Here is a 27,075-nt window from a genome sequence, read left to right as displayed (position 1 = left end):
TATTCCTTCTAATTAAACATTTTTTTCACCAAAATTCTTTGGTTACAACAATAATACAAGCAACATAAATTTGACTCTCATTTCCCAGATATTTACCAAAATAAATGTGGAAATGTTAATAATGAATATTTGCATTTATTTACTCAATGAAATATTTATCTTAAAATTGTCTATTTTTCTACTCTGTTTGCAATAGTTAATCTTCAGGATTATCACACTTCAGTTAAAGATTTTCAAGACTCAGTTCACAAAATTATTTGTTTTTAGTCAGATATTTTAGGATTTCGTTATTTTAATATCTTTGCCACCAGTAAGAGATTTTTGAGAAATTTTAAACCAGGTCTACACGGCTAAATATGCCCAGGCCTTTCATGGTAATTTTTCGATAATACGAATTGAATTTTTCCCTTGATTTTTCATGAAAACCTTCCATCTATACTTTATTATGGCAAAAGTCAAGGTTAAAAATATACATGGTAATTGGAGAAACAGTGAAGGATACTTTTCCTTCACTAAAGCTTTTGAAAAATGGTGCTGAGCTAAATTGACAGACAAATTGAGAAACGAGGAAGTGTAAAGAATACAGAAGGGGAAAGAACTGATTGGAAAACTCTACTTCAAAGATCTAGATGAGTTAGAACTAGGAGAATGGAGGGCTGCAGTTAACCCGTCTTGAAATTTAAATATTGATGAAGATGATGGGCGTCGTACAAAGGGAGGTGATTAACCATCTCTCCCTTTTTGCAATCTTTAGCTCAAAATAATCAAATTGAAGACTGTAGTTATAATAATTAACTTAAAAAAATAGCAATTAACCTTGTCAGTAAGGAGAGGAGCTCATGTGTCAAACAAGCACTGATATGTTTTACCTAATGGATGAGATTATTTATGAGATTAGTACACACCTATAGGTTTTTTCAGAAAATAATCCTTTTTATGAATTAACTTTTTTGAGAGCGTTGCATGAGTATCAATTATGAAATTCAAAACATTTCTTTATCTAAATACACACGTTACGTTGGGCCTACAATCTAAAAGTCTTTTTCCGAACCCGTGGATTAAACCAAATTGTCAATTTGGAGCTTAATTTGCATTTGTGTACATTTATTTGAACTTTTGACGCTCATTTCAGTAATTTTCAGAATGTCACTACCATTAATGCAACAAATCATGCAATGCTTACTAAAATCCTCAGTCAATGGAATGTATCTTGGGTGGTGCAGATCTTATGATGTTTATCTTTCAAGAGATGGAAATTACAATATTGTATGAACTATTGGTATTATTACTCTTGTAGGAGTCCCCAGAAAAGTTGGGAAAAGTTTTGAAGGAATCCGAACATGGTTGTAGTATTAGGGGACATGAATACGGGGGGTTGCTATTATGCAAGATTACTTTGGAAAATGATTAGGGCCTCCTTTATATTGGTCCCTGATTGATTGAAAACGATTAAAATTATCAAGTTTGTCCATGGAAAAATTAATGTCCTAGATACTTAAGCGTAAATAATTCCTGGAAAAGACAAAACTCAGCAAGCATAACTAAATTGGGGACACGAGGTCAATGAGAGGAGCTGAATGTGGAACAGAACACTCAAAAGTGTATCCAGAATAAATTTGGTGTCAATGAAGAGTTGGGTTCATAGAGCACTTAGAATACGTCAAAAATTGGTAAGATCAGAGGGTATTAAATGCACGTTTTAAGATTAAGCTGACCTGAAACTCGAGTGGAAAATATATATGGAGTGTGAGTGATATTTGGGAAAGTTTATGAGGAATTATTACTGAAAAAAGTGAATGTATGAGAATGTGGAAAATGTAAGTTATCAGAATGAAGGTCATGACTGGTTGTATGGGTTAATGAAATATCTTGAGGGGGAAAGAAAGAGGCGTGCAAGGAGAATGATGGGGAAAGCTAATGAATTCTTGTTTGTGCAGCCTATGCAACCTATGTAAGCAAATTATAGGTGTGCCAAAGGATTGAAAGAATACAGTATTGCAACTTCATATAAAAGGAAGGGCAGTAACAAGAATGCTAGATTATGAAACAATTAGTCGTATCATGATTCATGGCCATATATGGTCAAAGAAATGCTCACGACAAGGAATATTATAAGTTATGGAAAAAAAATAACGAAAGGGAAATATATGGACAGAGGCCAAAAAAGAAAGCTAGAATGAAGCAGGATGGAAGAAATTATTATAAGAGGCTGTTTACTTTTGTAACATAAAACAGAATTTTCTCGACTCTGCCTGCCCTGAAAGTTTAAAGTAGGTTTCTGATAACCCTACACGAAGCACCGGTAAACCCCATTCTATATATAACAAAAACTCTTTCTTTAGCTTTACATTACAAAAGCTGTAATAATGACACATTATTGTCCTAATTTAAGCTTGACCAAAAAACTGAATGATCTTTAAAACATTAAAGATCCTGAAGCATGAGCATATGAGAGCATGTTCATGCTTCAGAATCAATTTTTTTCCACGGTGAAACAATATTTACTACCAGCGAGGTTACTTAACCCATATGATAAAAGGCAATTCTTTTCAAGTATGAAGGTTTGCATTCACATAAACGTTCACATATGATATTGAAGCTTGGAAACTAAGCATAATGAAACATGCATTGCTCATGCTAAATTACTCATTAGCTAACGAGGAATTTCATCTCATTTTCTGTCGGTCGTATTTTTTTACTTATCCTTAAAAAACTTCAAAGTTTGATGGCAGCATAGGGGAACTAGATTTGTAAAATATTGTTATAATAAATTTAGCTGTGTAACCAAAATATTAGAGCAGCTAGGCTGGGAATCACTCACGGAGAAAAAGTTAAATTAAATTTTGAAGCTCTTGCATAAATGGGAAAGATATTTCATTAGCAATGATGTTGAAACTGTATTATTAACACCATCATAGTATGGCTGGCAGGATCATGTCAGTAAAATTAGAGAGATTAACTGGAGAACAAAGAAATTTAAGATGCCATTTTTTTCACGATCAATGAGGGATCAGAATAACATCCGATTATGGTACGGGTAAACATATTTCGGTCAAAATTAGTTGGTGTGTATTCACCCACTGCCAAACACCCTAGCGGTGTGTGGCAGGGAGTGAATTTTTAAGAATCGTCAATAGGCTACTTGCACTAAGCTCAATCTTAAATACGCAAAGCTTCACCAAAATTTTCTCTGAAGGCAAAAACCTAGGAAGTGAAAAATTTAACTAATTCACGCGTGTTGTCAATTAAATTTAATGAAACTGTTTTGAATTATTTTTAAAAATATTTCATTATATTTAATTTGATTCAGGAACGATGACTGATGCGATAATTGCTTAAATTAATTATATACAAATAAAAATTAAAAAAAATTCAGTCTTTATTTATTTTTACTTCGAATACTTCACGAGACTTTATGGATTCCCACATGAGACGTTGCAATTTCCCACTTCCACCTTCTCCCTTTCCTACGTCCTTCTCTTTCTCTTTCCCTCCTTGCTTCCTCCTTACGCACTTTTTCGAAGCGCGCCTCGGTGTGTGCCAACCGCTGGCGTTATCATGGGGACTAAGAATGAGGCTTTCGGCGGTCAGAGTGGATCTATGGCATTTTCTTGAGGCGTGCACTCGTCACCCTTGAAACAAAATCATGGTCAAAAACAACCCACCTCACGAGATTTTTATCTTCCTGCATTTTACCACCTCCCGAAAGATTGGTGGGGACGTACACATCGCCACCTCTCTTCTGACGGGTGAAACTCACACTCATCCTCGGGTGTGGATGCGTCGGTGAGAGGAGGGTTTCACTTCGCAAAGCAAGAAAAAGGTAGGTGCTTGATGTGCTCCTTATCTGTTCGAGAACCTGGAATTCCCTTCCTGTAAATCTATGAAAAGTATTTTAACTAAATGTAGGCGAGCTCCATTTTTAATATATCTCCTTTTTGTTCTCTTTTTTTTATAGGGTTTCCTCAAAAGGGCCTTCGAAAATTTGGCAAGTGATTTCGACTAGTTTGGAGGAACAGATCCAGGGGTGACGGCGTTGGACATCGGTGAGTAAATTGTGCTTACCACTAGTAATCGTCTATAATTTTATTCGCGGTTGAAATCTTGGGCGGGGAATCATATGACGCTAGTTTAGGTTCGCGAGACCTAGTACGTAGCCTGGGCACGAGAAAAAGTATTGCGAAATCGAAGAGTTACGAACGCCTCGTTTAAGTTTCCCAATTCACACCAGTTCTAATTCAAGATGTGAAGGATCAAAAATTAATTACTTCAGTTTTCATTCAGTTTTGCGCGGGATTTTTTATCTAAGCAGTTTCTTCCATAATTCCCGTTCCAAACCTTCTTTTAGTATTTAGCTCGTCATTCAAGAAAGCGATCGCGTATAACCTCGGCACTATCACGTTCGTCCCGCGGTCACTTCCTGCAGGCAAAAGTCGAGTCAACGTTTACGTTTGAGACGTAAAAACTTTTGTTGGTGGTAATTTCCTCCGCTCGAAGAAATTTCGTCTAGATGGTCACGTTTGACTACCGATCCAAAAATGAAAAGAATGAGGACAGAAAGAGTAATGACGCCTTTCGTTGGTGATTATTTTATTTATTGCTTCCCTATCTGCCTGTCTTTACTTAAATACATGAAATACATCCCTTCACTTGTTCGCCTACATTTTTTCTCCAATAAACTATGGTGACCCTTAAATTCCTTCTTTTTCTCCTCTGAAGTATTGAAGTCGTTCTCTTAAACTTCGCGCACGTTTAATCCATTTTGAAAAATTCTTATGCCTCAAAATCGAGATTTTCCTTGACAAATTTCTATGCAAATTGACCATTCATTGGTTTAGTTTTTTGCCGCTAATTAGGTATTAAAGTAAGACGGCAATACATACAAAGTTAACCAATGCATTATTTAATTCAGGAGTTTACCGGAAAAATATACAATTTTTCGAAACCTGTAAACCAATTCTTTACTTCAATGACGAGCAAATAGTAGTTACCGAGCAGCGGTCCAAGGGAAAGTTCCCTACAGTCTCAAAAACTATTCAGTATACGTACCGAGAGAAAAATTACCCTTATAGTAGGCGGGCATCAATTGGATGAGATAAAGAAACTAACGTAAGGATATTGTGTTGCACGAAAAGACGAAAATCGCCGTGGTGTTGAGAGTATTCGGATGGCAGGTTACAGCTTATGACGGGATGAAGAACTTACTCGCGGAGAAGCAGTTCAGTAATTCAAATGGATTCCTTTAAAGTATCAGTTTAGGAATTTAAATCGTCTTGTCGGAATGCCATCTCCCGGACCCAACTCTCCCCCCATTCCCCATCCAATAACATGCTTGACCGATAAATACAAAGGGAGGGATGGGAAGATCGTGTGCGCGTTGTATCTTTGGCCCTCGGCGCCTTACTGTCGACAAAATACACGTGTTGTTTCCTCTCGTCTCTCGCTCTTTACTCCTCATAATCCCCTCTTGGGGCTCGGGATGGTGCGTTGGCTAGTGTAATGGCTTCCCATCGAAAGGGCCCGAGTTCGAATCCTGAAGACGGCAGATAGATTTCAATGGTATCATCCCTACTTAAGGTCCTTTGTGGAGAGCACTTTGAGTACACCGTCCGTCGGATGGGACGATAAACTTCGGATCCCTTGGCGCCTTTCATTAAAACTGGGCTAATGTCGACGCCGTGTTTCTCTCCACCTTTCCTCCTTTCCCATCCATCCCTAAAGGTGTAAATGACGGTTGCCTAACCTAGAACTACTACTTCGACAATCCTCTCTTGGTATTAGCTGATAGCGACATAGCGACTCCGCGAAAGAGCGTAATTGAGGTACATGTACGTCTTCGAGAGGTTAAATAGGCATCGGGTAGCTGCGCTGTAACCGGATTCATCCAATTTCTCAATCAAACCACCTCTAGACGATTGCGACGAACGATTTTTGCGTCAACCAAATGTGAGAGACTTGTGCTTATGAGGCCTGCAAAATCGCTAGTTGGGTTCAGCCGCTTGGTGTAACATACACCGTCCCATCCCCGGAAAGTAGGGGGGGGGGAAAGGCACTGGCTCCCAGCCAGAGGAACTCTATCTCCAGCCCTGGCAAGACTGCATACTGAAGTCCTAGCTTAGACCCGAGCGTGGCTCATCAGACCAGCGAGTGAACAGGCGAGAGCCATCAGAATTCTATGCACAGTGAATGCGATAGCTGCAAGGGCTGTGCGAGAGAAGGAAGACGGGAGGATAGGGGAATGCTTAGCTGGCTGTCATCCACTCGTCACTCTTGAGGATTAGTAGGAGAAAATATTCTTTTTGTACAATATGTTGAAAGCAAAATAAAAAGAATAAATCATTTTGAAAAGTGTAAATTTATTCACAGAAATATGGGAGGAGGAAGCAGCTATTGTGATGTCTTGAATCAGTCATATATAACGCGGAAAAAATCTTTACTTTTGTCGCCTCATACTTTTACGGCCGTATTTGCCGGAAAGTTTATGCGTACTTTTTCAACATTTTTCATGAGTTTCCAAGTCTTCTTGCGACATAAGCGGAATATCTATTTTTTCCATTTATTTCAACAGGCATTGCCACATGCCCAATAAGGTGAATAATAACAAATGCAACTTTGATGGTAAACGGGCAGAGATCTTCATCGGCACAGAAAGTTGGCCCGTATAAGACATTGCTGACGGCGAGATTTTTCCGAAATATTCCATCGCCTAGAGAGAAGACAGATCTGATTAGGTGGAGTGTACCCATCGCAGTTAACTGGCAACGCGGTAGTTTTCGTTATGAATGCCATTCCATGACAATGCTACTGAAAGTGTTTCACCAACTACATTCAACAAACAATCTGACTCCACCATAGATGCTCTCTCGCCAAAGTTCCGAACTCTACCCCAAGCATGAAAACGGCATATTTATAGTCGTCAAATTTTAACCGACGGAGAATTAATTGGGGCAGTTCTGGACTGGAATCAATGCAAAATCGCTGATTCCTATAAAAAATCTGCAAAATTCTCGTTAGAACAGAGTTATCGTATTTGAATCGTTAAATCGCATTCGTACTTTAATTTGTATTTGAACGTCATTCGAATAGTATTCTTTTCCATCAATTATTTGTGCTCTTAATCAATTCAAGTTCATAAATAGCAGAACCACGCCATGAAACCCTTCGTGGCTTTCCTATCGAACGTTTTTCGTGCCACTTGCATGGGTTGAGTCTGAGATATTCAGCGGAATCTATGGAAGCGCGGCTAGACTCAGGCCTCTTGTGTCGTCGACGATCTATCCCATCAGCGATACACTCAGGATGGAGAGGAGTCTGCCAGACTACGACACAAGAAGCACCTGTATTTGCATGAGAATGAGCGTCTCTTGAGTCTGGAAAGCGTATTGCAGGCTTCGCTAGGGTTGTTGCCAAAATATTTCGTTCATTTTTGGGAATATTTCCTCGGATTTATCACGAAATGTTGCCTTTACTTTTGGAAATGAATATAGTTTAACAAAATCGAAAGTTGAACAGTTTTTCATTTAGTACGCCATTTTAAAAGTAGTGGGCCTTGGAACTTGAAAATGATTAAGTGAATCGAAACTAGTCTTGAATAAATCTTTAATAAGTGGAAAATTGCAAGTGTTTTCGTCTGCTACGAGTAGTGTGCTATTTATTATTTGTTATATGCCAACCAGTGATAGCTTACCTTGGTTAATCGGTACAACTTTTGTATAACTTAATTAGTCGAGACGCATACTGAAGTTCTACATGTTTTATTATGTTTTTATGCACTGGATTGTAATTTAATGTATACTTTTAACTGTTTGCTCCCTAGCGAATTTAGATTTTACGTAATTTAAATGGCCATAGTCTTAATGTTACTCCCAAAAAAGCAATATCATTTATGGTTCAAATTGAAGTATGTAATCATTACTAAACAATTCACAACAATTTTTACAATCAACTAAATATTGTTTTAATTCACGGGAATGAACCACATAAAACATTTCGTCCACAAATTCCAAAAAAAAACGAAAGCAAGATAAATAAGATCAGCAATTACGAATGACAGTTGAATACATTTCAGCTTTAGTACTCATGCACAAGTACAACTAAAATTTCTAAACAGCAGGCTCTTTCAAATTAAGTATTGCGATATAATTTAGAATTAATGTCGTTTATGAATAACATTTAACCACATAAGTAAAATTTCATTTAATAGTTTTCTAAATTATGAAAGTAATTTGGTTACACAAAGGATGCAGGAGGATTAATGGATCTGCCAACCAATAACACATCATATAAACTTGCGTAAAAATCAGTAATGAAAAAAGCCAAGATAAAAAGGAATATTACAATATTGCAATATTATAAGACACGAAACCTTTGCGGAGGTATATTCAACAGAGTCAGGCGAGATTTAGTGGAAGTTCATCATGAGAAAACAAAATGTGCACTTTTCCACAGATTTATTTGGAAGGTACAATGCGTTTCAGTTCATCGAACTTTCTTCAGATACAAGACAAGATTTAATTTGTGATTCATCAGATTTATACCCGTTTGAGGAAGGGGGAAGAAAAGAATGAAGAGTAAGGTAGGCGGGGACAAAGAGGGGCAATATGAAAAGCCCCAAAAAAAGAGAAACTAAAGAAATGGAGAGGTAAAAAGAGGGTGGGGAAGATAAGCACTTGTGGTTATTATTTGAGGACCGTGGCAGGTAGGGAGGTAGGAGGAGGGAAGAATAAAGAAGGGTTAAGCAGGAAGGAGACATCGAAGGGAAAGAAGCAGATTGAGGGACGAGTAATAAGCGATTCTAAGAGGTAAGGTGATTCTAATAGGACAGCTTCAGGGAAGTAGGGTTTTTCGACAAATACTGAGAGTGGAGGGTAAAGGGTGGTTAGATGGTAAATACGCGAAGGGTGGACTCAGTTGGATAGAGGGAGTTTCACTCTTTGCTGTGGAAACGGGATTTTGAGGAGAGGAGAGTGGTTTACAAAAATATTGTCGTTTAAAATAACATTCATATTTAATTTTACAATTTCAAGTTGCTCTAAAATATCAAGTCTTTTGCCCTTGTTTTCGTAGTGTAGAATTTCCGGATTAAATTTATACGAGTGGGATAATTGTAGTAGATGCTTATCTAGGGGTGATGTTTCATCAAAAGTCTTCCAGCATCTTTCATGTTCTTTTATTCTGGTATTGAAACTTCTTCCGGTCTGGCCTATGTAGTATGTATCACATAAAATCTTGGAGGTAGAGGATTCATTTGTAATTATTTCCTTATTTCACTTTCTGAGAACAGTTTAGGGATGTGGATAAAGCTGTTTTTAAACTTTTTTTGGGAACTATCAGTTGGGTCACGAGGGAGGATCACAAAGGAGTTCTCTGTCAACATATTGCCACATTTTTCAATATTAGATTTGTTTGAGATTATCATGCTATTCCCTTTGTCAACTTTAGAAATGATCAGGTTTTCTTTTTCTATTTTCTGCCTGATGGATCTTAACACATTGTTATATTGTAGGTCTACTTTCTTGAGGCGGGAACTGTCTTGGTTGTCTGCATGATAATATCTGCAACATTTTCTTTAATGCACGCATTCTCACCCTAGAGGGTGACATCACAGTCCACTGTAAAAGATTTTAAGGGGCTTTGTGTCTGAGGCTGAGTAGGGACAAACTTCAAACCTTTTTGTAGTAGTTCGTGCTTTTCTCATTCCTAAATCCAATTCTATCGTATCTCATAGCAAGTGACTCCGTGCTCATGGTACATGACTTGTCCCCATGGTAAAAGTCTATGTACAGCACCAAAATTTTCCTTATTTTAAGTTCCTTTAAGTTATCCTTATTTCCTCCTTTCTTTGACCCAGGACGTGCGTTAAGTGACATTCCCCTCGGGTCGCACTTTGCAAAGATATACCATTCCTCGGCATTCTATCAATGTCAAATTAACCTCCATCATTGTAAATTTTAGGGTATCAAGTATTGTGCGGACATCTTTGCCTTGACAAGGGTGCCTATGGAACACCCATTTAGCCTGGTAATCTTGCCAAGATGGGCCGAAGATTGTAAGATTTTCTTAGAGGATAAGTTTGCGGTCACTATAATTTGTTACCCAGGTTGGCTATTTTATTCTAAGAAAAGATTTTGTATGCACACAATTGTTAACTGGTTGAATACTAACTTTGGTATCACAGTCAAAATTAGAAAATCTCAAATGCAATAGATTATGGTGATTAAGTATTTAGGAGTGATTATCAATAATGACACGGGAACATTGCCTTTGACTCTTAATTCTAGAAAACGTGTAATCAACCTAATTCCGATATTTTTACGTCTGCGACAAATAGACATCCCAAGAGCTGCCGGATACTTAGCAAGGGTATGTTGGGTTATCTCCAGATCTAGGTGGTGTAGTGAAATCATTATAATAAATCGAGCAAATAATTCCATGGCCAGAGTAAAAAAATAAAAGTTAAGAAGCACGAGACAAAATTTATTACCAATTCAATAGCAAATACGAGACATTAAAATAAATAGTGTTGACATTGTCTAACCCGTAGGTATACTTACAACCATGGCCTCGAGGAAGACCCAATATGATAAAATTATAGAAATATTTGCACCTGGTGGTTAATTTCCTTCGATGCTAATTTTAGAAAATTTTAAATTTAGAAATAATAATGGGTGATTGTAATCTAAATTTCAGATTTTTTCCTTTATTTAATTTTCTAGATGTTAATGATATTATATGCCCTTTTATAATTTGTTTCATGTTATTGTCATTTTTTATATTTTATTTCGGAGTGTAAGTGCATAATTTTAACCATGTACATTCCTTATTCTATGATACCATGGACAAAGTATTCCTTTATTTATTATGGATCTCGACTATTACAGAATAGAAATTCTTTTTATGTCACATGGTTTGTATCTCCTGATTTTGTCCTAATGTATAGTGGAGGAGCCCTCCTCCCTTTCCTTATTCTGGTGGCGACCTATGACAGACAACTATACATCGTCTTTAGAACAATTGCGCAAACAGTTTGCGAAAATAGTTTGGTCTTAAAATTTTACGTTGAAGTCTCTACATTACATTCTATTCTATCCATATATTATATAGTCTCTGCATTCCTTTATTGCCACGTAGACACAATGCAATCTCACGTATAATATATCTGCTTTAAAAGAAAGAATTCTTGCTTGAATAGATGTTAATCTTGACTATTACAGAGCTGTTTAATAAGCCTGCGTTTCTGCTAAAAAAAATTTGCCTGTAATATTCATAAACTCGAGGTGTCCACGGTAAACCGTAGCAGTGCAAGTGTTTTGATTCGAAGAAATTAACCTTTTCAAAAACTCTTCATCCCTGGGAAAGAGTTTAAAGTTCCCTCAAAAATATTGCATTTCATCGAAATGGAATTAAATGAAAACACCTATTAGTTGCAGCTATTTTTTGCAAAGCTTAAGATATTTCGGCATTAAATTTTTATTTTATATTGGGTTGTGATATGACACTATCGAACATACGTGGGCTGTTTTTCAGTAAGGAATTTATTCCCCTCATATTACACAACATTATGAAATAAAAAAAAATGTTCAACCTTTTGGATTAGGATACTAAATCTGAATAATTGGTAATGTAGGAAGTCTTTTTTTGAAAATTTTCCTTCATTTAATTGACGTTCACCTTTCTAAATACCCTAGAAATGTTTGTTTCAATAAATATGTACTAATTAAAAATTGGTTAAAAGACTTCGTCTATGCTTTTACTGCTTAAATAGAACAGTTGAAATTAAAGTGCAATAATAAGATAGCCATTATCCATTGTTTTTATGAAATAATATTTTGAAATCTCCCTGGTAGTTTAATTTCTGTATTAATAAATGGCTTGAGATATCGACATGGCAGTTTTGACGGTCCATGTCGGGCTTTTTTATTCTCTCTTAATTAACAGAGCAGTCAATAATCTATAATGATCTATTGGGCGGGTGGGAGTAATTTTTGAGGCATGCAATGAAATGTACGAATAGATAAGTTCTGTGATAAGTGGATTTTTGACCCACAATAAGTAAGATCTTTTCGCGTATTACTTTACGTAATAATAATTACCTATTCGATCCACATTTTGTCACTTATACCTCTGAAATTTATTTTGTTTAAAACTCGCTGCAAAGGTTTCCCGCGTCTGTAATTACCGTATTTGTAAATATGAGTGAAATTCTTGTACCACAATTACATTCCCCCTTCTTCGCATACATCCGCAATGGAAATATCACATTTTGTAGCATCGCAAGCATTACTGAACTCACTTTTACAATGGTAACTCCTACAAAGAAAACTGGAATGATATTTATCTTAATTATCCCTTTCCGTTGTTGCAGGCCATCCTAGGAATCACTTCCGGAGGACATTGTCGACAGGACGATGGATCAGGTTGGACCAGACTCACACTCGAGTGCTCCAGTAATATTCCTGACTAAATAGCGGGGGGGAGGGCAGCAGCATGTGGGATGAAATTTATTTTAATCGCAATGATTTTAAACGAAAAAAGGTTATGTTGTAGCAGCTAACAATGTATGTTATTGAAAAGTTATCAATTGTACCATTTTAAAAATATTTAAATGTTTTATTTTCAACAGTAAGTATACAGTACAGTAAATAAAAAGTTGAAATACATTTGAAGAATTTTTTTAACAATTTAGGTGTTTGCATGAGTGCTTCCTTGATGCAAATTCTTCTAAGTTTTTTATTTGGTCTGCGTAGCCTGATCAGTCACTCATCTGAAGCCAGTACCATATGTCAGTGATCCAAAGGCGGCTGTGAACGAGTCCTGTGAAAAAATTTAAGCCATATATTATTTGATTTCATTTCTATGATATCAATGATGCATTGTTTCACATTGCCTCCTTCACTTTCGTCTATTTAATATCAGCAAACTTCCTTGATTAATAATACGTGTAATTAAAAAATGTACATATTTAATACAAGTACATACATTTTTAGACCTCATTTATTCTTAAAAACGCTTTCAATAGCAATGGGCAAGTTATGGAAAATTTGTATTATCATTCAATAATAAGTTTTCTCGCCGAAACATATGTCACATATCATTATATTGTGCCAAAAATATTGCGCAAAGCTTCGTTCATGTTATCGAAAAAAATGAGATACAGTGATGCTGTTACCGTGACTAGAATCAGCATAAGTGAATGTGTAATATTTCTCGATTATTGCATTCGCAATGTTTGTAGTTGCAGTCTACAAATACTGACTTAATAGAAGATGCAGATAGGAATGTATTCTTGATTTTTAGGAATATATAAATCTGCTTCCTTAGGCTTAATTGTGAAATTTATTCTTACGCACTTTTACATTTTACAGATTACAATTCGAAATTATAAAAAATAATTCTAGTTGTAAATTTGTTTCTTTGGCATAAACCGAATAAGCATTCAGTGACTTCTGTATTAGAACGCCGGAATGAACGATTAAGCTGAATAGTAACGTTTTTAAGATCCCTATTCTTGTTAATACATTCACATGTTGATGTCTACTACGTTAAATTAATTTCATTTTCACTTGAATGAAATTAAATTAATAATTGCTGGACTGGAATACTGACAGCAAAATCTGCCTAAGGTAATGAACATACTTCTGCAAGAATTCTGAGGAACTTTTTATATGTCATTATTTTAAGCTAATATTGAGCAAAACCTTGAACTTACATAAAATGTTCAAGGTTTTGCTCAATTGCTTGTATTGTCGAAAAAAGGACTACAAAGTGAAGAAAAGCTTTAAGATTATTTAATTGACTTTCAATGGTCCCGGTAACATCACAGCTTAAAGAATTATTGCATTTCAAATTCAGAGCCCCAAATGTCCATCGACTGCCCCAGCGGGCAAATATGAACCGTCCCGGTGGGTGAAGTCCCACCTTTCCCGGCCATTGTACATTAGAAACGCATGGCATTGAAGAAAGAAATATGGCTGAGGTTGAAGTGTGGAAGAAACCTAAAACTAGGAATAAAATTATGACTTCTTATCCTAACAAGAAAGGAAAGCCGACAGGGGAAGGCTTTTTACAAAAAACAAATGTCAGTAACAGCGCTAACTGCCCACCGGCGCACTGAGCGTAGAGCGGTACAAAAAGGAAACTGAGGCGAGGAGCTCCATTTCCCACAGCGAGAAATTACACATGGGCAAGAGGGAGCGGGATGACAGCAAGACCGTGAAGCGGGTAAAATGCTACCATAATAACTTATGAGGACGGACGAGATCCGTCCGGCCGTGAAGCGGCTAATTGCTATGAAGAAAATTAAAAGACATAGAAAAGACTCAAGTTATTTCTGCGGCGGAAAAATGACCAGCAGGGTAAGACTTACTCACCGGAAGTGACACAGATGCAGCAGCCACCGGAGTGCCGATGTCCGTTGGCTTCGGGCGGGGAGGAGGAGAGCAGGATGGGCCGGATGCTGAGGAGGCGGCGGCTGTGTCCGGCGTAGGCGTCGTAGTGAAGTTCGGATGGGAGGCAATGGTACAAGACGTCGAAGCACGGGGCGCCGACGCACGAGGGGGAGGCGTAGCCGTCACGGACGGGGTGGCAGCGGATCCACGAAAATCCGCGAAAAGGGCATCACGTTCACTCACCGAGAGCGCGGCAAGTGCCGCTCTCGCTGCGGACAGCGAAGAATCCACGCGATTTCCCATGTTAGTGACGGAAGGTTCGCACCGAGGAAGCACTGGCGGAGGCTGGGGAGATTTAGTTGGTGGAGAATGGGAAGAATCCACACGTTTCACGACTGCAGGGTCAGAAGCGCTGCACCGTGGATTCTTATGTGGAAGCTGGGGAGATGTCGGGAGTCTAGAACTGGAGCGGCGTGTAGTGCTGCGACGCAGTTGAGAAGCGCCATGGTCCAGTACAGAGTCGCGCGAGCTCTGGGTATGCAGGTAAGGACCGGCGACAGGATGCCCACAAATAGGCAGTCTATAACGCATCACCTATTGGTAATACATCCATAGAGAAAGGACGGCTTGGACGAAACGGAGAAACAAGGGAAGGGGGAAGAGACGCCGGGCCGGCGACACGCTGGTCGGGCCTAGGGAAGTGGTTACATGCGAACGGCCCAGCTGGGCGGTCCGTCGGACGGAGGCGGGGACCGCCAGCGTAAGGGACCCGACCGACGGCAGAGAGAAGAGCACAAAGGCGGCTCGGGAGCCCCGTAAAACCGATGGGGCACGTCGGTGAGCAGGGCAAAAGACACCCTTCTCGGACAACGGCTGAACGAAGAGTCCCTCAAATTCAGAGCTTTTCTGTCATGACTGTAAGTGAATGCCCATGGTTTCCATCGATGATAAAATAAACTGAGGAAGCACCTCTGAATTGTAACCCAAAACTATCAAAATACGTAAAAAGCATACAACCAATACAGGAAGGGGTAAAGCTGAATAAAATGTTTACCTAATCAAATACGTATTCAATCACCTTGGAGACAGACCGATAATTCTTCTTTAAATGTTTTCCTACTGCGCACAAATATATCAGTTTGATAACGAGAGGTAAGGATAAGTTTAATTTAAATTAACAAAGGGTTTTATTATCACCTATCAACTCATTAAAAATCGACAGCGAGTTAACATTTTCTTGTGTTGACAAACTGCCAAAAATAACCAAGTGCTTCCCTGAATTATTTAGACCCAAGCACCTATTTACTACAACGTCTAGGGCTTCCAAAAATATTGACCTTGACTAGAGGAAATATGATAACTAATAATGTGCACATCTGTCATGGCGTTAGAGTATAGATTAATACTGATCTCTACGTGCTGTGTTAATGGTTCCGCAATGTGACTATCGATGTATAATAATCATGAACGACAGTTGCCAAACGTTACCCAATGGATCATAAATATGTATCATGACATTACTCTCGACAAAATGCCTAATGAGTGGCTACTGTGGCAGGATGGGCATATTTTACATATTACAAAAAGAAGGAATTGAACTTCAAAATTAGGCATTATTTATGACACAACATGGATAAATACCTTGCTTAGAAATTACATCAAAATATGGCCAAGGAATATGACGTCTGACAAATTTAAAAGGAAAAGCAAAGCGTTAATCATTGTTTCTTCAAAATTGGTGCTCTCAAGCCCATCCCATTTCCGATCAATCATTCTCTACTAAATTCCGCACCATGCTCCAAAAGCATATGTATTGTAAAAGAAATTATTTTCTCGACCTCCGAAATAACCCACCCCAGAACATGAAGAATTTTAGAATTCACATCTACATCTACATAATACCCCGCAAGCCGCCGCAAGGGCGTGTGGCGGGGGTGTTAGGTCACCAACCGTAAAAAAGAAAAATACCACATGCAAAAAAACAACACGGAAAATTACACCCACAGCAGCGCACACACTCATGCAAAAATCCCTTCATCCAATACTCATGCAAACACATGTACCGCAAAACAACTAAAAAACTGCACCCCATGATGCAGCACGAAAGCCATCCTACAACACGGAAGCCAGGACACAACAAGCAAGAAATTGAAACATCACTACCACATGAAAATGCACCACGAAACACTCTACCCCCAAAGAGTCTCTAAATGGCAGGGAATGCGACCCAACGTTGCAGGTAGCAGGAATTTGCCCCCGCGGAGAGGGACGAGATAATTATTCAACACGCGTACTTCAACTAACAGTAGAGAACAACAAGCTACGGTTTAAAATGAGGCTCAGAGCAACTTTCATTACTTTCACAGGGCGTTCTTTTCCCACTTGACCCCAATCGATTTGAATTTGATCGTTCCTTCTCTGAAAAGGACTGCTTGGCAGTCAAAACACTGGCCCTTTCTGGGCACCTCCCTTAACTTTCCCAAAAAGTGAGTTACAGGACTAACGTTGGAAGAGATTCCACGGAAGACCTATTTGGGTGAGCGCGATTTGCTAGGGTTACGGTGTTCACGCACACCCAAGTAAGTGAGTGATTGGCAGGCCACTGGCGCAGGGTGAAATTTCTCGCAATCCCTGGGCCTGAGGGTGAGCGCTTGAGACTGGCAAGAATCAATGCCATTTAGTACATCCAAGATAGAGAGTGCGTGATTAATTTGTATTTATTTTATTACGTGCGATTGGTCGGCCGCTGGCGCTGGCGTTGCCCATGAAGGACCCGGAAAAGCATTGTCATTTTTTAGGATCACAGAATTGACAATACGAAGCCATGCTTCTCCATTGTACCGAAATGTTGGTTGTCACGTCATGATTTATTGATTGCTCATTGATTTTTGAAAACAGCTGATAAAAGATGAGCGAGATCCTAGAAGTATACTTCTCCGTTTCTATTGCATTCACGATTACTATAGATCTCACCCACGAAGACAAAACTTATGTTGAAGATGAATGATGATACTAAATTAAAATAGCTGGAATGTGTTTTCAGATACTCAATGTTTTTGATAATGTTGCTAATCAAACTACAAAATGTTACTTACATATGCCTGATAATAATTTCTACCTACTTCTGTTGCATGATCCGCCTGACGGAAGATTAACTCAAATTATTGAAGTGATGTAACGCCAAAAACAAACTCCGCATTTATCTTGGGGCATAGTATTATTCATATTCAGCATTAACTGATCCCATGCGCACTTCTGACGAGGAAGATGTGAAGTTGAAACGCTAAGAATTTGACACTTGATCAAATAATATAGGCCATGCTATAATTTAAAATACGAGACCGGTGGTTGAGTAAAATCCTTTAGCTTTAATAATCTCATCTCCGCAGGAAAATATTCATTGAACTATAATGCAGATTTACAAGACTGGGGAAACTTTACAGCTCATGATGTGTTTATGATGAACAAAACTTTTGACATAGCCGAGTAATAGCAGAGTGAAGAAGGCTTCTTAAGGCTTGATGGATCTGAAAATATTCTCTTGTTATCAACGTTCGAATAACGTTTCCTAAAAATATGGAATGGCTAATTAGCAGACTATTCTGATCTGCGTGAAAAGTAACCGAAATGAAAAATTCAGTACTTCAAGGTTCTTTAGAAAAGGTATCGCTGATTTTTTCTCTATTTCTGATTTTCACCAACATCTTAATATTATGACGATTCATTTAGTAAATAATTCCGCAAAGACTTGACAAAATATACGATAAAGAAGTAGGATTAAGAATGACATCAAGATGCATTGAAAAATATTCAAAATTTAAAAATAGATTCTTTGTTCGCTTTGATAATTCATTTTTATCTTAACTCCAGCTCTAAAATAGGGTATTCACTTATTCCAAAAAATATTAACAGAAGAATATGAAGATTTTAATGTTAGGGATGGCATAACATCGTTTGAAGTTTGAATTAGCGGAATGAAAGTGAAAAAAATTTACTTGTTTAATTTAATTAAACCCCTGTAAAAATTTACCCTTGGCATTGTAATACCCCTAAATGAACGCGTGCTTCCGTGCCAAGTGAGAGCAGCATTTTAGGAATTTTGAACACCTCAGGGATTTGAATTTAATTTTTTATGTTAAGAATTTTGTTTTTGTTATAGTAACATTATTGAATAATAAAACTTCTCCATATCAATTGTAATGATTACATTATTACCGCAACTCGTTTCAATTTGCAAAACCAGTAAAACAAATAAATTTTAATTAATTATAAAGGACGTGCCAGAAATTTAAATGTCTACGCTAAAATGTAAGAGCCAAATATCAAATATCTCAGCAAAGAGTAAAGTGCAAAAAAACAAGTTTTCTAATTTTAATTGACTATGTCTGGTGCAATTTATTTTAATTGCAATTATTAGTAATTCTTCACTACCGGTGATGCAAAACATGTCAAGTATGACGATGAACTTTCTTAAATATATGATTCTGTTATACTTGAGTTGTGAATTTATTTCGAAAGAAAATTCTTTCCCCAAAATTAAATTAGATGATCGTCCATTCATGAGGCGTGGTACACGAGCTAATTTTGCCCCTATTTAATGATATCCCGAACCACAGTATTAAGATGAGCCTTGTTTGATATGCACAAAAAAAATCAAGCTGCGGAAGACGCCCCTGACCAGCAAAGAAAAAAATTCAAATCTCGTGATTCCACAAGCATGCACTTGGGAGGGGGACAATGAACTCGCGGATACGGCACGCCCCGCCCCATCGACAATGTTGGTAGCTACAACAATTAAAGTTCGTGTAATAATTGGTTTGCATTAATTGAAAATGTTCTTGGAATATACATTAATTTTGCTAAAATTTATATGCAGATTAACTGGGGAAAATGAGTATGTGTAATAAAGAATTCATTTTCGATATTATACCCCTCAACGTAAGTAGAACGAGACAAACCACCCACTACTATTGACAACGTTACCGAGAGCATACTTCATAAAATATGTAGTCCGGAAATTGGACAGCACCACATATTCAGGAGAGAATGAATTTCAATATTGTTGACTTTATTGCAATATGGAGAGTGTTTACGATTTTTCTTTCCTCGAATGAAGAAAATTACACCTGACGTTATTCTAACATTTCGGAATTCGGGTGGTGGGCGAGTTGAAAGAGCAATCGAGGCTCGGAAACATGATAGCAGACAATCTTAGCGTTGATTCATTCATCTTGTAGGGAATATTGAATACATTTAAGTTTAGAATTGGCTGAAATTAGAACTACCTTTCCGAAGAAACGAGGGCTCCGGAAAACTAATCTCGTTGATCGCCGATGACAAGCAGCACAGCTTTATAACCCTGTAACCATCCGAAGCCGCCCTCTTCATCGCTGGAGGATTCTGCGTGCTTTCTTCAGTTGCTGGGTAGAAATCATCTGAGAGTTCCAATGACTGGGGGAAGTCTAGCAGGTGCGCTTCGATGTTTGCTAAGGATTCCCACTTTTTCCTCCTCCATAGGCGTCCACGCTGTTTTCTGCAAACTGTTGGCTCGGCAAATTTCTTACTCCATTCAAGATTTAGCTCCGCTTCCATTCATACCCAGTCCCACTGAAAATGAGAATATTGTTAAACTAAAAATTATTTATAGAAAAAATTCTTACTCTAATTATTGATGGTATTATAGTGATATCTATGAGAAAATCTTTCCCAATTGATTTCCTATGTTACTATTGCATTGACAAAAGCACGCATAATAATGCGTGCGATATACACACATGTAGGAAAACCCGCCCGCAAAACCTTCGTATATATTGCGAGACCAAAAAATTTCGACAATTGTAACTTATAAGATCAGAATTGAGTACTTCTGGATTATTTATTACTTATCAATGTAGCATATAAGATGGTTTAATTCCATAACATTTAAGGACAGTGAGGAAAAAGACTTTTTGAAAATAGTGAAAAAAATAGCAATGCCTGCTAGAGTTTTCCAATATTCTTCAATTGTCATACACAAGTAGAAATAACGAGACTGGAATAAACCACAAGAATCGTTAGTTAGCATAGGGAGAAATAATTCCTCTCCGCGGAAAATAATTCTTCTTCATAGCACCTGTAGAAACATTAATGGAGAGGTCAGTTATCGAGAATTCTCTGCACAGGCTCTCCACTGTCATAACATTCCTCGTCCTTTTCACGCTTTTAAGGAACTGCTAATCAAAAGCAGTCCGATTTAACTTCGAAAAATAAATTTTCCGTTCAGAATTTCTAACTATACAAATAGTATAACATATTAAAATTGACAAGTACTGAGAGAATTAAGGTAAATCATGTACTCACGTAAATTGTTCGATGAATATGCGACCAGGACCTATATTTTCCGACGAGGAAATGGAGTTCCATGAAACTGACTCATTCCAACTGCATCATTACCATCACCGGTGGGTGAACTGAAAAAAGGCAATGTTACATTAAGAAAAGAAAAATTATTCACGCCATGTATTCTATAGCTTACGAATTCAAAGTTCAGGTTGTGCACGTTATTCTGGTTGGGTGAGCTTCGGTAAAATTTGACTGCTCAAATAATCACGGGAATTGCTACGGAGGAAAGTCCAACGTGAGAAATGAGTAACTTACCTCCCCATAGCTCCACGATTAAAAAATCGGTCCGGTTAGAGACTAGGTACTCAACAAAAGGGAGCAAACGCCATGGATAATCTCACGTCAAATATCTCTTCGACGGTTAATTCGCTGAGATGTGTTAATATCCCCGACTGGCAGTATGCACCCACACATTTGTTCTAAAAAATGAAACCCGGTATTTAATGTTAAATATTCACGATAAAGTTATTGAAGATTGATTAGTTCAGGGTAACAAATCTACGATCTCCTGACGAAGATTAAATCACACGTTGAGGTTATTCAAAGATTAAAAAAAACAATTATGAATAATTGTCCGCTTACTAGAATAACACTAGGCATCTGTGATCCCTACTCTTACTGGTCATCTGCGATGTCCATGCGGTTAAGCCGTCCAGGAGTTCGATCATTATAGAAGTATATACCTCCGTCGCCGCCGGTCGAAAATACGGATTTATAGTAAGGTCTATGCTGCGGACTGCGGAGGGAGATAAGGGGAATGGTTCGTTCGAGGCAGAGATTGGTGGACGAAGGCGAAGAGAAAGGGGCGAAGGTTAAGACTTTCAGCTGATTAGGAGGGGAAATGTGAGGAGGGGAAATGTGAGGAGGGGAAGCGAAGACGGATACGGATATGGAAGGAGATTGAGTCCATAGAAAAATTCTCCACACGTTTGTCCGTGACAGGGGAGGTGAAGAGTGTACGAGGGCATGTCGTAGACTGCTGACAGCGAAATGGGACCACCAATAATAACGCGACTATAGGTAGTAGTAGATTTAGGGGAGGTCATTTGCGATGGATGGGAAAGGAGGAAGGGTGGGGAGAAATCCGGTGTCGGCATTAGCTTACTCTAATCGAAAGGTACCAAGAGGTCAGCAGTTAAACGTCCCATCCGACTGACCTCACTCAAAGTGCTCTCCACTAAAAGCACCTCAAGGAGGGATTGGGATACCGCTGAAAAATATTTGTTGCCTCCAGGATTTGAACCCGGACCCTCTCGGTGGGAAGCCTGTACGTTAGCCACCACAGCATCCCGAGCCCTCGGTTCAATTTACACTTCTGCCAATAATATTCTGTCACTCGCCTGCGAACTACGCTTCTTCATGACTTTTCGTTCAATACTATTGCCGCTGTATACTACTCTAAAACTAACGGTCCATTAAGCCCCATTATCCTTCCATCTGACCTTGCACAGACTCCAAAATGCCTTTATATCCACCCTCCATCTACCGTTTTAGATATTTCAAATATTTTTGAGCATTTGGAAGGCCGCATGCGTTCTGAGAACTTCTAGAGCGGTACCAGCGGGAGCAATGATAATTGCTTCTGGTATGGTCACCAACTATATCAAAGAGGTCGAATTCATTCTCCGAACAATGCCTTCAGTGTCTCTCCCTCGAAAGATTTCCCTTATGTGGGATGACAACGACATTCATACTCCTTCGGATGGAGACTATGATTAGGGATATTAGCCCACTTCAAATTCACACTTAACCTTGTTGTCGAATAACTCCCATTTACCAATAACCCCGAAAGATAATACATTCCAGTCCTTTTAAATCAGTGTCGTCCACACCTTCCATAGCGCCATTCCAGGAACAATCCTACGTCGACCACTTTCCTTTCTGCAGTTCCTCTGCCGCTATTCAATTGCCCCCCCCCCAATTACCTGGAATTACGTAATACTTGGATTTGATTCAATAAGGTTTCGAGCCGGTACGTGTATTTCCCGTTGTGGAGGGATCTTGTCAAATTTCACACTCATCCTGGTCTTTCACTCAATAAGCAGGGCACTTGAGAGGGATTGAAAATGGGGCCAAGGGACTTCATTTCACTGGATACCCACCGATCAAAAAGTGTTGTTATCAAGGCTTTGTTCATACAAAGCATTTCTTTCCAGGTACATTGACGTCTATATTTCTTCTGAAAAGTAAATAAAATGGATATCACTCCCCAAAATAACTCATAATGAGCATCCGAGCACGTATGTACGTGCTCGGATATCATAAATTGTATCCAAGGGTACCGGAATGTGAACGAGCATTTTTAACCGAAAACGACAAGATGGATATTTCTGTCTTTTTTCACATTGTTTCGGGCAATGAGACGTGAATAATACCCTATATCCATGCATAAAAAACAACAGTCAATGTACTGGCGCCATTCAAATTCACCAAAACCGAAATAATTCAAGCAATCTTCTTACTCAAGTCTGGAAATAATGGATACCGTTTTTTGGAACGAAAATGGCATTCTTTTGGTTGATTTCATGGAACGTGGGACAACAATAACAGCTGACCTGTACTGCGAAACGCCCACCTGAGACGTGCGATCCAAAATCGACGGCGCGGGAAACTGCCGCCCTCGATAGTCCTCACACTGCCGCCCGAACCAAGACGATGATTCGAACTGTTTGATAACCCACCCTTCAAGCCCGACCTTGCACCTAGCGACTATTTCCTCTTCTTGCACTTTGCACTTGAAACAATGGACAATGCCTTTAAGATGAGGAACTCAAGACCGCCGTTGCCAAATGGTTTTCTAACGAATATAATTTATTATGACCAAGCATTGACCCTTATTATCACAAAATATGACCCCTACTTTTCGAATTTGCCACTTCATTACTTTCGATTATATCTAATGTAAATAAAAAAACATTAATACAGTAATCAACCTAAAGGTCGGTTTGGTAGGTGATGGAAGAGTTCACCCAGTACTAAACCCCGACACCGTGTGAAATTCAGGGTAGGGGGGCAAGTTCCTTTCCCTGAGACGGCTATGGTTTCCCAGAAAGATCTGGTACCCGAAAAATCACACAGCTTGGGTGGAGCTGAGGGTGCTCAGAGTGGCGTGCCCGGGAATCAAACTCGGATCAGTAAACCAACGCTCTACACCTGGACTACTGAGACCCCTAGATCTAATGTTCAAATGATAATTTATTTTGTGAAACTTTTGCATATAGCGTGCTTATTAACATACATCGCAGAATTTGAATTATAACTATTTTCAAATAATTCCCAACCACTTCATCAATAAGACTTTATCAATAAGTTTGGTTTCGCACCATATAAATATTATTAAGTAAATTAGAAATTGCCTGAATTTTGCTCTCGCACTGTAGACGATTTTCTTCCCCATCACCTCTTTCCTTTCCCCCTCCCCCCTCAATGAGCTCCTGCCCAGTGCCCGGTAACACTAGTCTGCCCCCCTTCCCCCTTCAAAACATTCTCCCAACCGCTCATCAAACAAGCGGTGCCCAACTTTTCCTACCTCCTGACATATTGAGTAACCTCGGTCCCTCAAACACTCGGTAGCATTAGGCTTTATTTGGTACACTGTGAACCACCGATGCGTCACATATTCCTCCGCGTGCCCTCTCGTCCCTCCACCCCAACGTCCTCTCCCTACCTCCCTCCCTAACCCAAATTATATACCTGGACAAAATGTAAATGTTGCACCGCAATTAAACCTAAAGTCGTGGAAAAATACATGAAATATAAAGTAATAGTACAGTATATAAGGTTGATTAATATAATAATTGCTTCAGCGAATAAAAATCTAATTTAACAATTTAAATAATCAAAAAAATGTGTATTTCTCCTTTAAACACTAAACAGAGGGTAAGAAATTGGGATAGTGAGGGATTGGGAGACCTAGAGGTGAAGGAGGGATAGGAACGTGCGGTTTCTGCGAGATGATTTTCAAAGAGGGAGCTGTGGAATGGGGAGCTTGATAAAAATCGAATTAAATTAATTTAATAAACGTCCTCAGAAAAGTAAATATCGAAGTTCTAGAAAAAAACCAGGGAAGATACTCATGCTACTTACTCTCAATTCAGAGCAAACAGAGTATGAATATCCGTTAACCCTCTGTGCCAACAACATTGACTAATTAATTGAACGTAACTACGCCATTCGGCGTGAATGGCAGTTTTTTCAGCCTTTAGTGGCCTGGAAGAGGGGTTGAAGGGATACAGATGACGGGCAAAAAATTGCACAATGACAAGTTCTTTCCCACTCGGTTATGGGCTAGAATGTGACCATGATTTGGGTCTAAAACACGCCCATTCAAGACTTAAGGGGAATCACTCCCACGGCAATGACCCATAAGACGCACATAATATAGAAAATTATTTCTAATTAAGAAACGAATACCCTCTCACTCGAATAGTGCTTGTGACCGTCGCGAGGCCAATTCATGCACACACACACTCACGGTTGACGGCGAATCACTCCCACGGCATCGAGTCACCAAGCGTACAAAATAAAGAAATAAACTTGCTGAAAACATGCATATCCTCCCACTCATGTGCTGGATAAAGAGTGGCCTTTTTGAGGGCCAGACATGCATGCACTCATGGCTTAGGGGTGCAGATTTATCCCTCGGCAGTGTCCATCAATCACAAAAAAAGAGTACGAAACTAACAGAATATTAGGAAACGGAGCGCTCAAAAAGCTGACGTCTGATGTTACGCCTGCCCAGCAGGTCTCTTCAGAGGAGCACTGACAGCTTCGCAGTTAGATTAGTAGTGGACAAGTGCTGAGATCAGTTGTGACGTCATTTAAGATAACTGGGCGATTTTAGTAGGACTTCGCGAAAATGGCTGAGGGGTTTAGAGAAATCTAGTGGTAGTAGCAAACGACTAATAATGACATAACTCAATAATATAGCATCTCATATGATACCGTACTACATTAAAAGTAGTCCTCCTTCGACTTGAGATCGTAAACCCAAAGGCCGATGTTTGAGCTGAATGCTTCCGAGTTTGAAGTCGGTGATACTGCGATATTCCCTCCCCTTTCTCCTCTCCCCTGATGATCGAAAAATTAATCGGGCACCTTTTTCCTTTCAATACTTTTCTTGATTTACCCATTCGTTTGCATTGAAATCACGGTTTGGATATAGATTTTTGATTGAATGTTTTCGGAAAGGGGTCAATAACATACTTACCCTAGTCGCGTATCTATCGTCCGTGATTGCTCCTCCCAAATGATTATCTCGCCACAGCATTCCGAATTCTCTTTTTCCTTAAACCATGTTGTCTAAGAGTTGGAGAAAATGACGAATTGAATAAAGAAATAATGAATATTAAAATAATTTCTACTGATCAAGAATTAAAACGATCATCAGATTTTGAATTGCCAATTGCTGTTAAATTAGATCACCATTTGCTAATATTTTGTCATCAAAATTCATTTAACATACTTACGATCGATATTTTTCCCCATCCTCCTGATCGATGTTCAATGGCTTCCGTGTTTGCACGTCCCATCCCGAGGTATATCTTTGCTAATGCCTCCAAAAAGTGAGTGTTCTACTTGAAAGACCACTGGCGGCATTCCTTTCGTCAACATTAAATTTAATGGAGGCTTCGTAGTGAGGGTATAAAAATAATTTTAATGGGAGACAAAGCCATTCCAATAGATGAATCAAATAAGCCAGCTCAAGACAATACAGCGCCGTTTTAGCCTTCTTACTATCGTAGGTGTGGAATTTTGACTGTTAGTGAGTGGCTATTAGTGCCATTAATGAGAGGGGGGCAATGAGGGCAAGTACGTGCTTACCTTAAAAGAAGAATGCCACTACTTGGAGTCCTAACTCGGGTAGCCTGGTAAGTGGGTGGGCAGGCTGAATGAAATGCACACCTGAGAAACCTTTCGCAAACTAGAGGTGGCTTGAAGTGACCCAAGAAGGCGAGATTCCCGAAATTCTCGGAAAACGAAAAAAATTACAATTAATGATCCCTGGATATTAAAACGAAAACATTGAAAATGTGGTTCTTTTGAAAGTGGCTAAAATGTTATAATATTCTATAGATATGAGAAATTCACAGATATGATTTCAACTCAAAGGTATTACTTACAGTAAAGAACAGAAAATACTTTATTTATAAAAGAATTAAATTATGAGTGTTAAAAGAAGCTGTTCAAGATGCGTGGTAAAAGAATCAAACAAACTACCATTACCTTTTGGGTATGCTATGGTGAGGTCCCCTCCCCACCTTCCGTGATTAGGAGGCTAGGAGACAAGGCTAAAGGTTCGACCCGG

General features: G+C 38.7%; 1 protein-coding gene and 1 long non-coding RNA gene across 3 annotated transcripts; one reads left to right on the top strand and one right to left on the bottom strand.

Moving 5' to 3' along the window:
- Positions 1-3,755: 3,755 nt before the first annotated feature.
- On the top strand, positions 3,756-12,468 carry LOC139686809 (uncharacterized). The gene is made up of 3 exons (XR_011700564.1): positions 3,756-3,823; positions 3,959-4,046; positions 12,365-12,468. It is a non-coding gene; the product is annotated as an uncharacterized lncRNA (long non-coding RNA).
- Positions 12,469-12,686: 218 nt separating this feature from the next.
- On the bottom strand, positions 12,687-20,832 carry LOC139686803 (uncharacterized). Of its 2 annotated transcripts, XM_071583855.1 has the most exons (4): positions 20,727-20,832; positions 19,673-19,994; positions 14,370-14,981; positions 12,687-12,813 (listed from the first exon to the last, which is right to left on the bottom strand). In XM_071583855.1, the coding sequence occupies exons 3-4, from the start codon at positions 14,976-14,978 to the stop codon at positions 12,760-12,762; spliced, it is 663 nt and encodes a 220-aa protein (XP_071439956.1). In that variant the 5' UTR covers positions 14,979-14,981; positions 19,673-19,994; positions 20,727-20,832; the 3' UTR covers positions 12,687-12,759. The 2 variants fall into 2 exon arrangements, with proteins under 2 accessions (XP_071439956.1, XP_071439965.1); XM_071583864.1 differs by lacking the exons at positions 19,673-19,994; positions 20,727-20,832 and having other exon boundaries at positions 14,370-15,233.
- Positions 20,833-27,075: the final 6,243 nt, after the last annotated feature.

This window comes from Hetaerina americana, unplaced genomic scaffold (genome assembly GCF_022747635.1).
Source record: "Hetaerina americana unplaced genomic scaffold, ioHetAmer1.1.p SCAF_1, whole genome shotgun sequence".
NCBI classification, from domain to species: Eukaryota; Metazoa; Arthropoda; class Insecta; order Odonata; family Calopterygidae; genus Hetaerina; species Hetaerina americana.
This window is presented reverse-complemented; position numbering and strand designations above follow the sequence as displayed.

Excerpts from the sequence above, each read along its gene's own strand:
- LOC139686803 (XM_071583855.1), bottom strand. The coding sequence starts at position 14,978 with ATGCGTTATAGACTGCCTATTTGTGGGCATCCTGTCGCCGGTCCTTAC. Across the intron at positions 12,814-14,369 it reads CTGCATCTGTGTCACTTCCG|GACTCGTTCACAGCCGCCTT; the intron begins GTGAGTAAGTCT and ends ATTTTTTCACAG.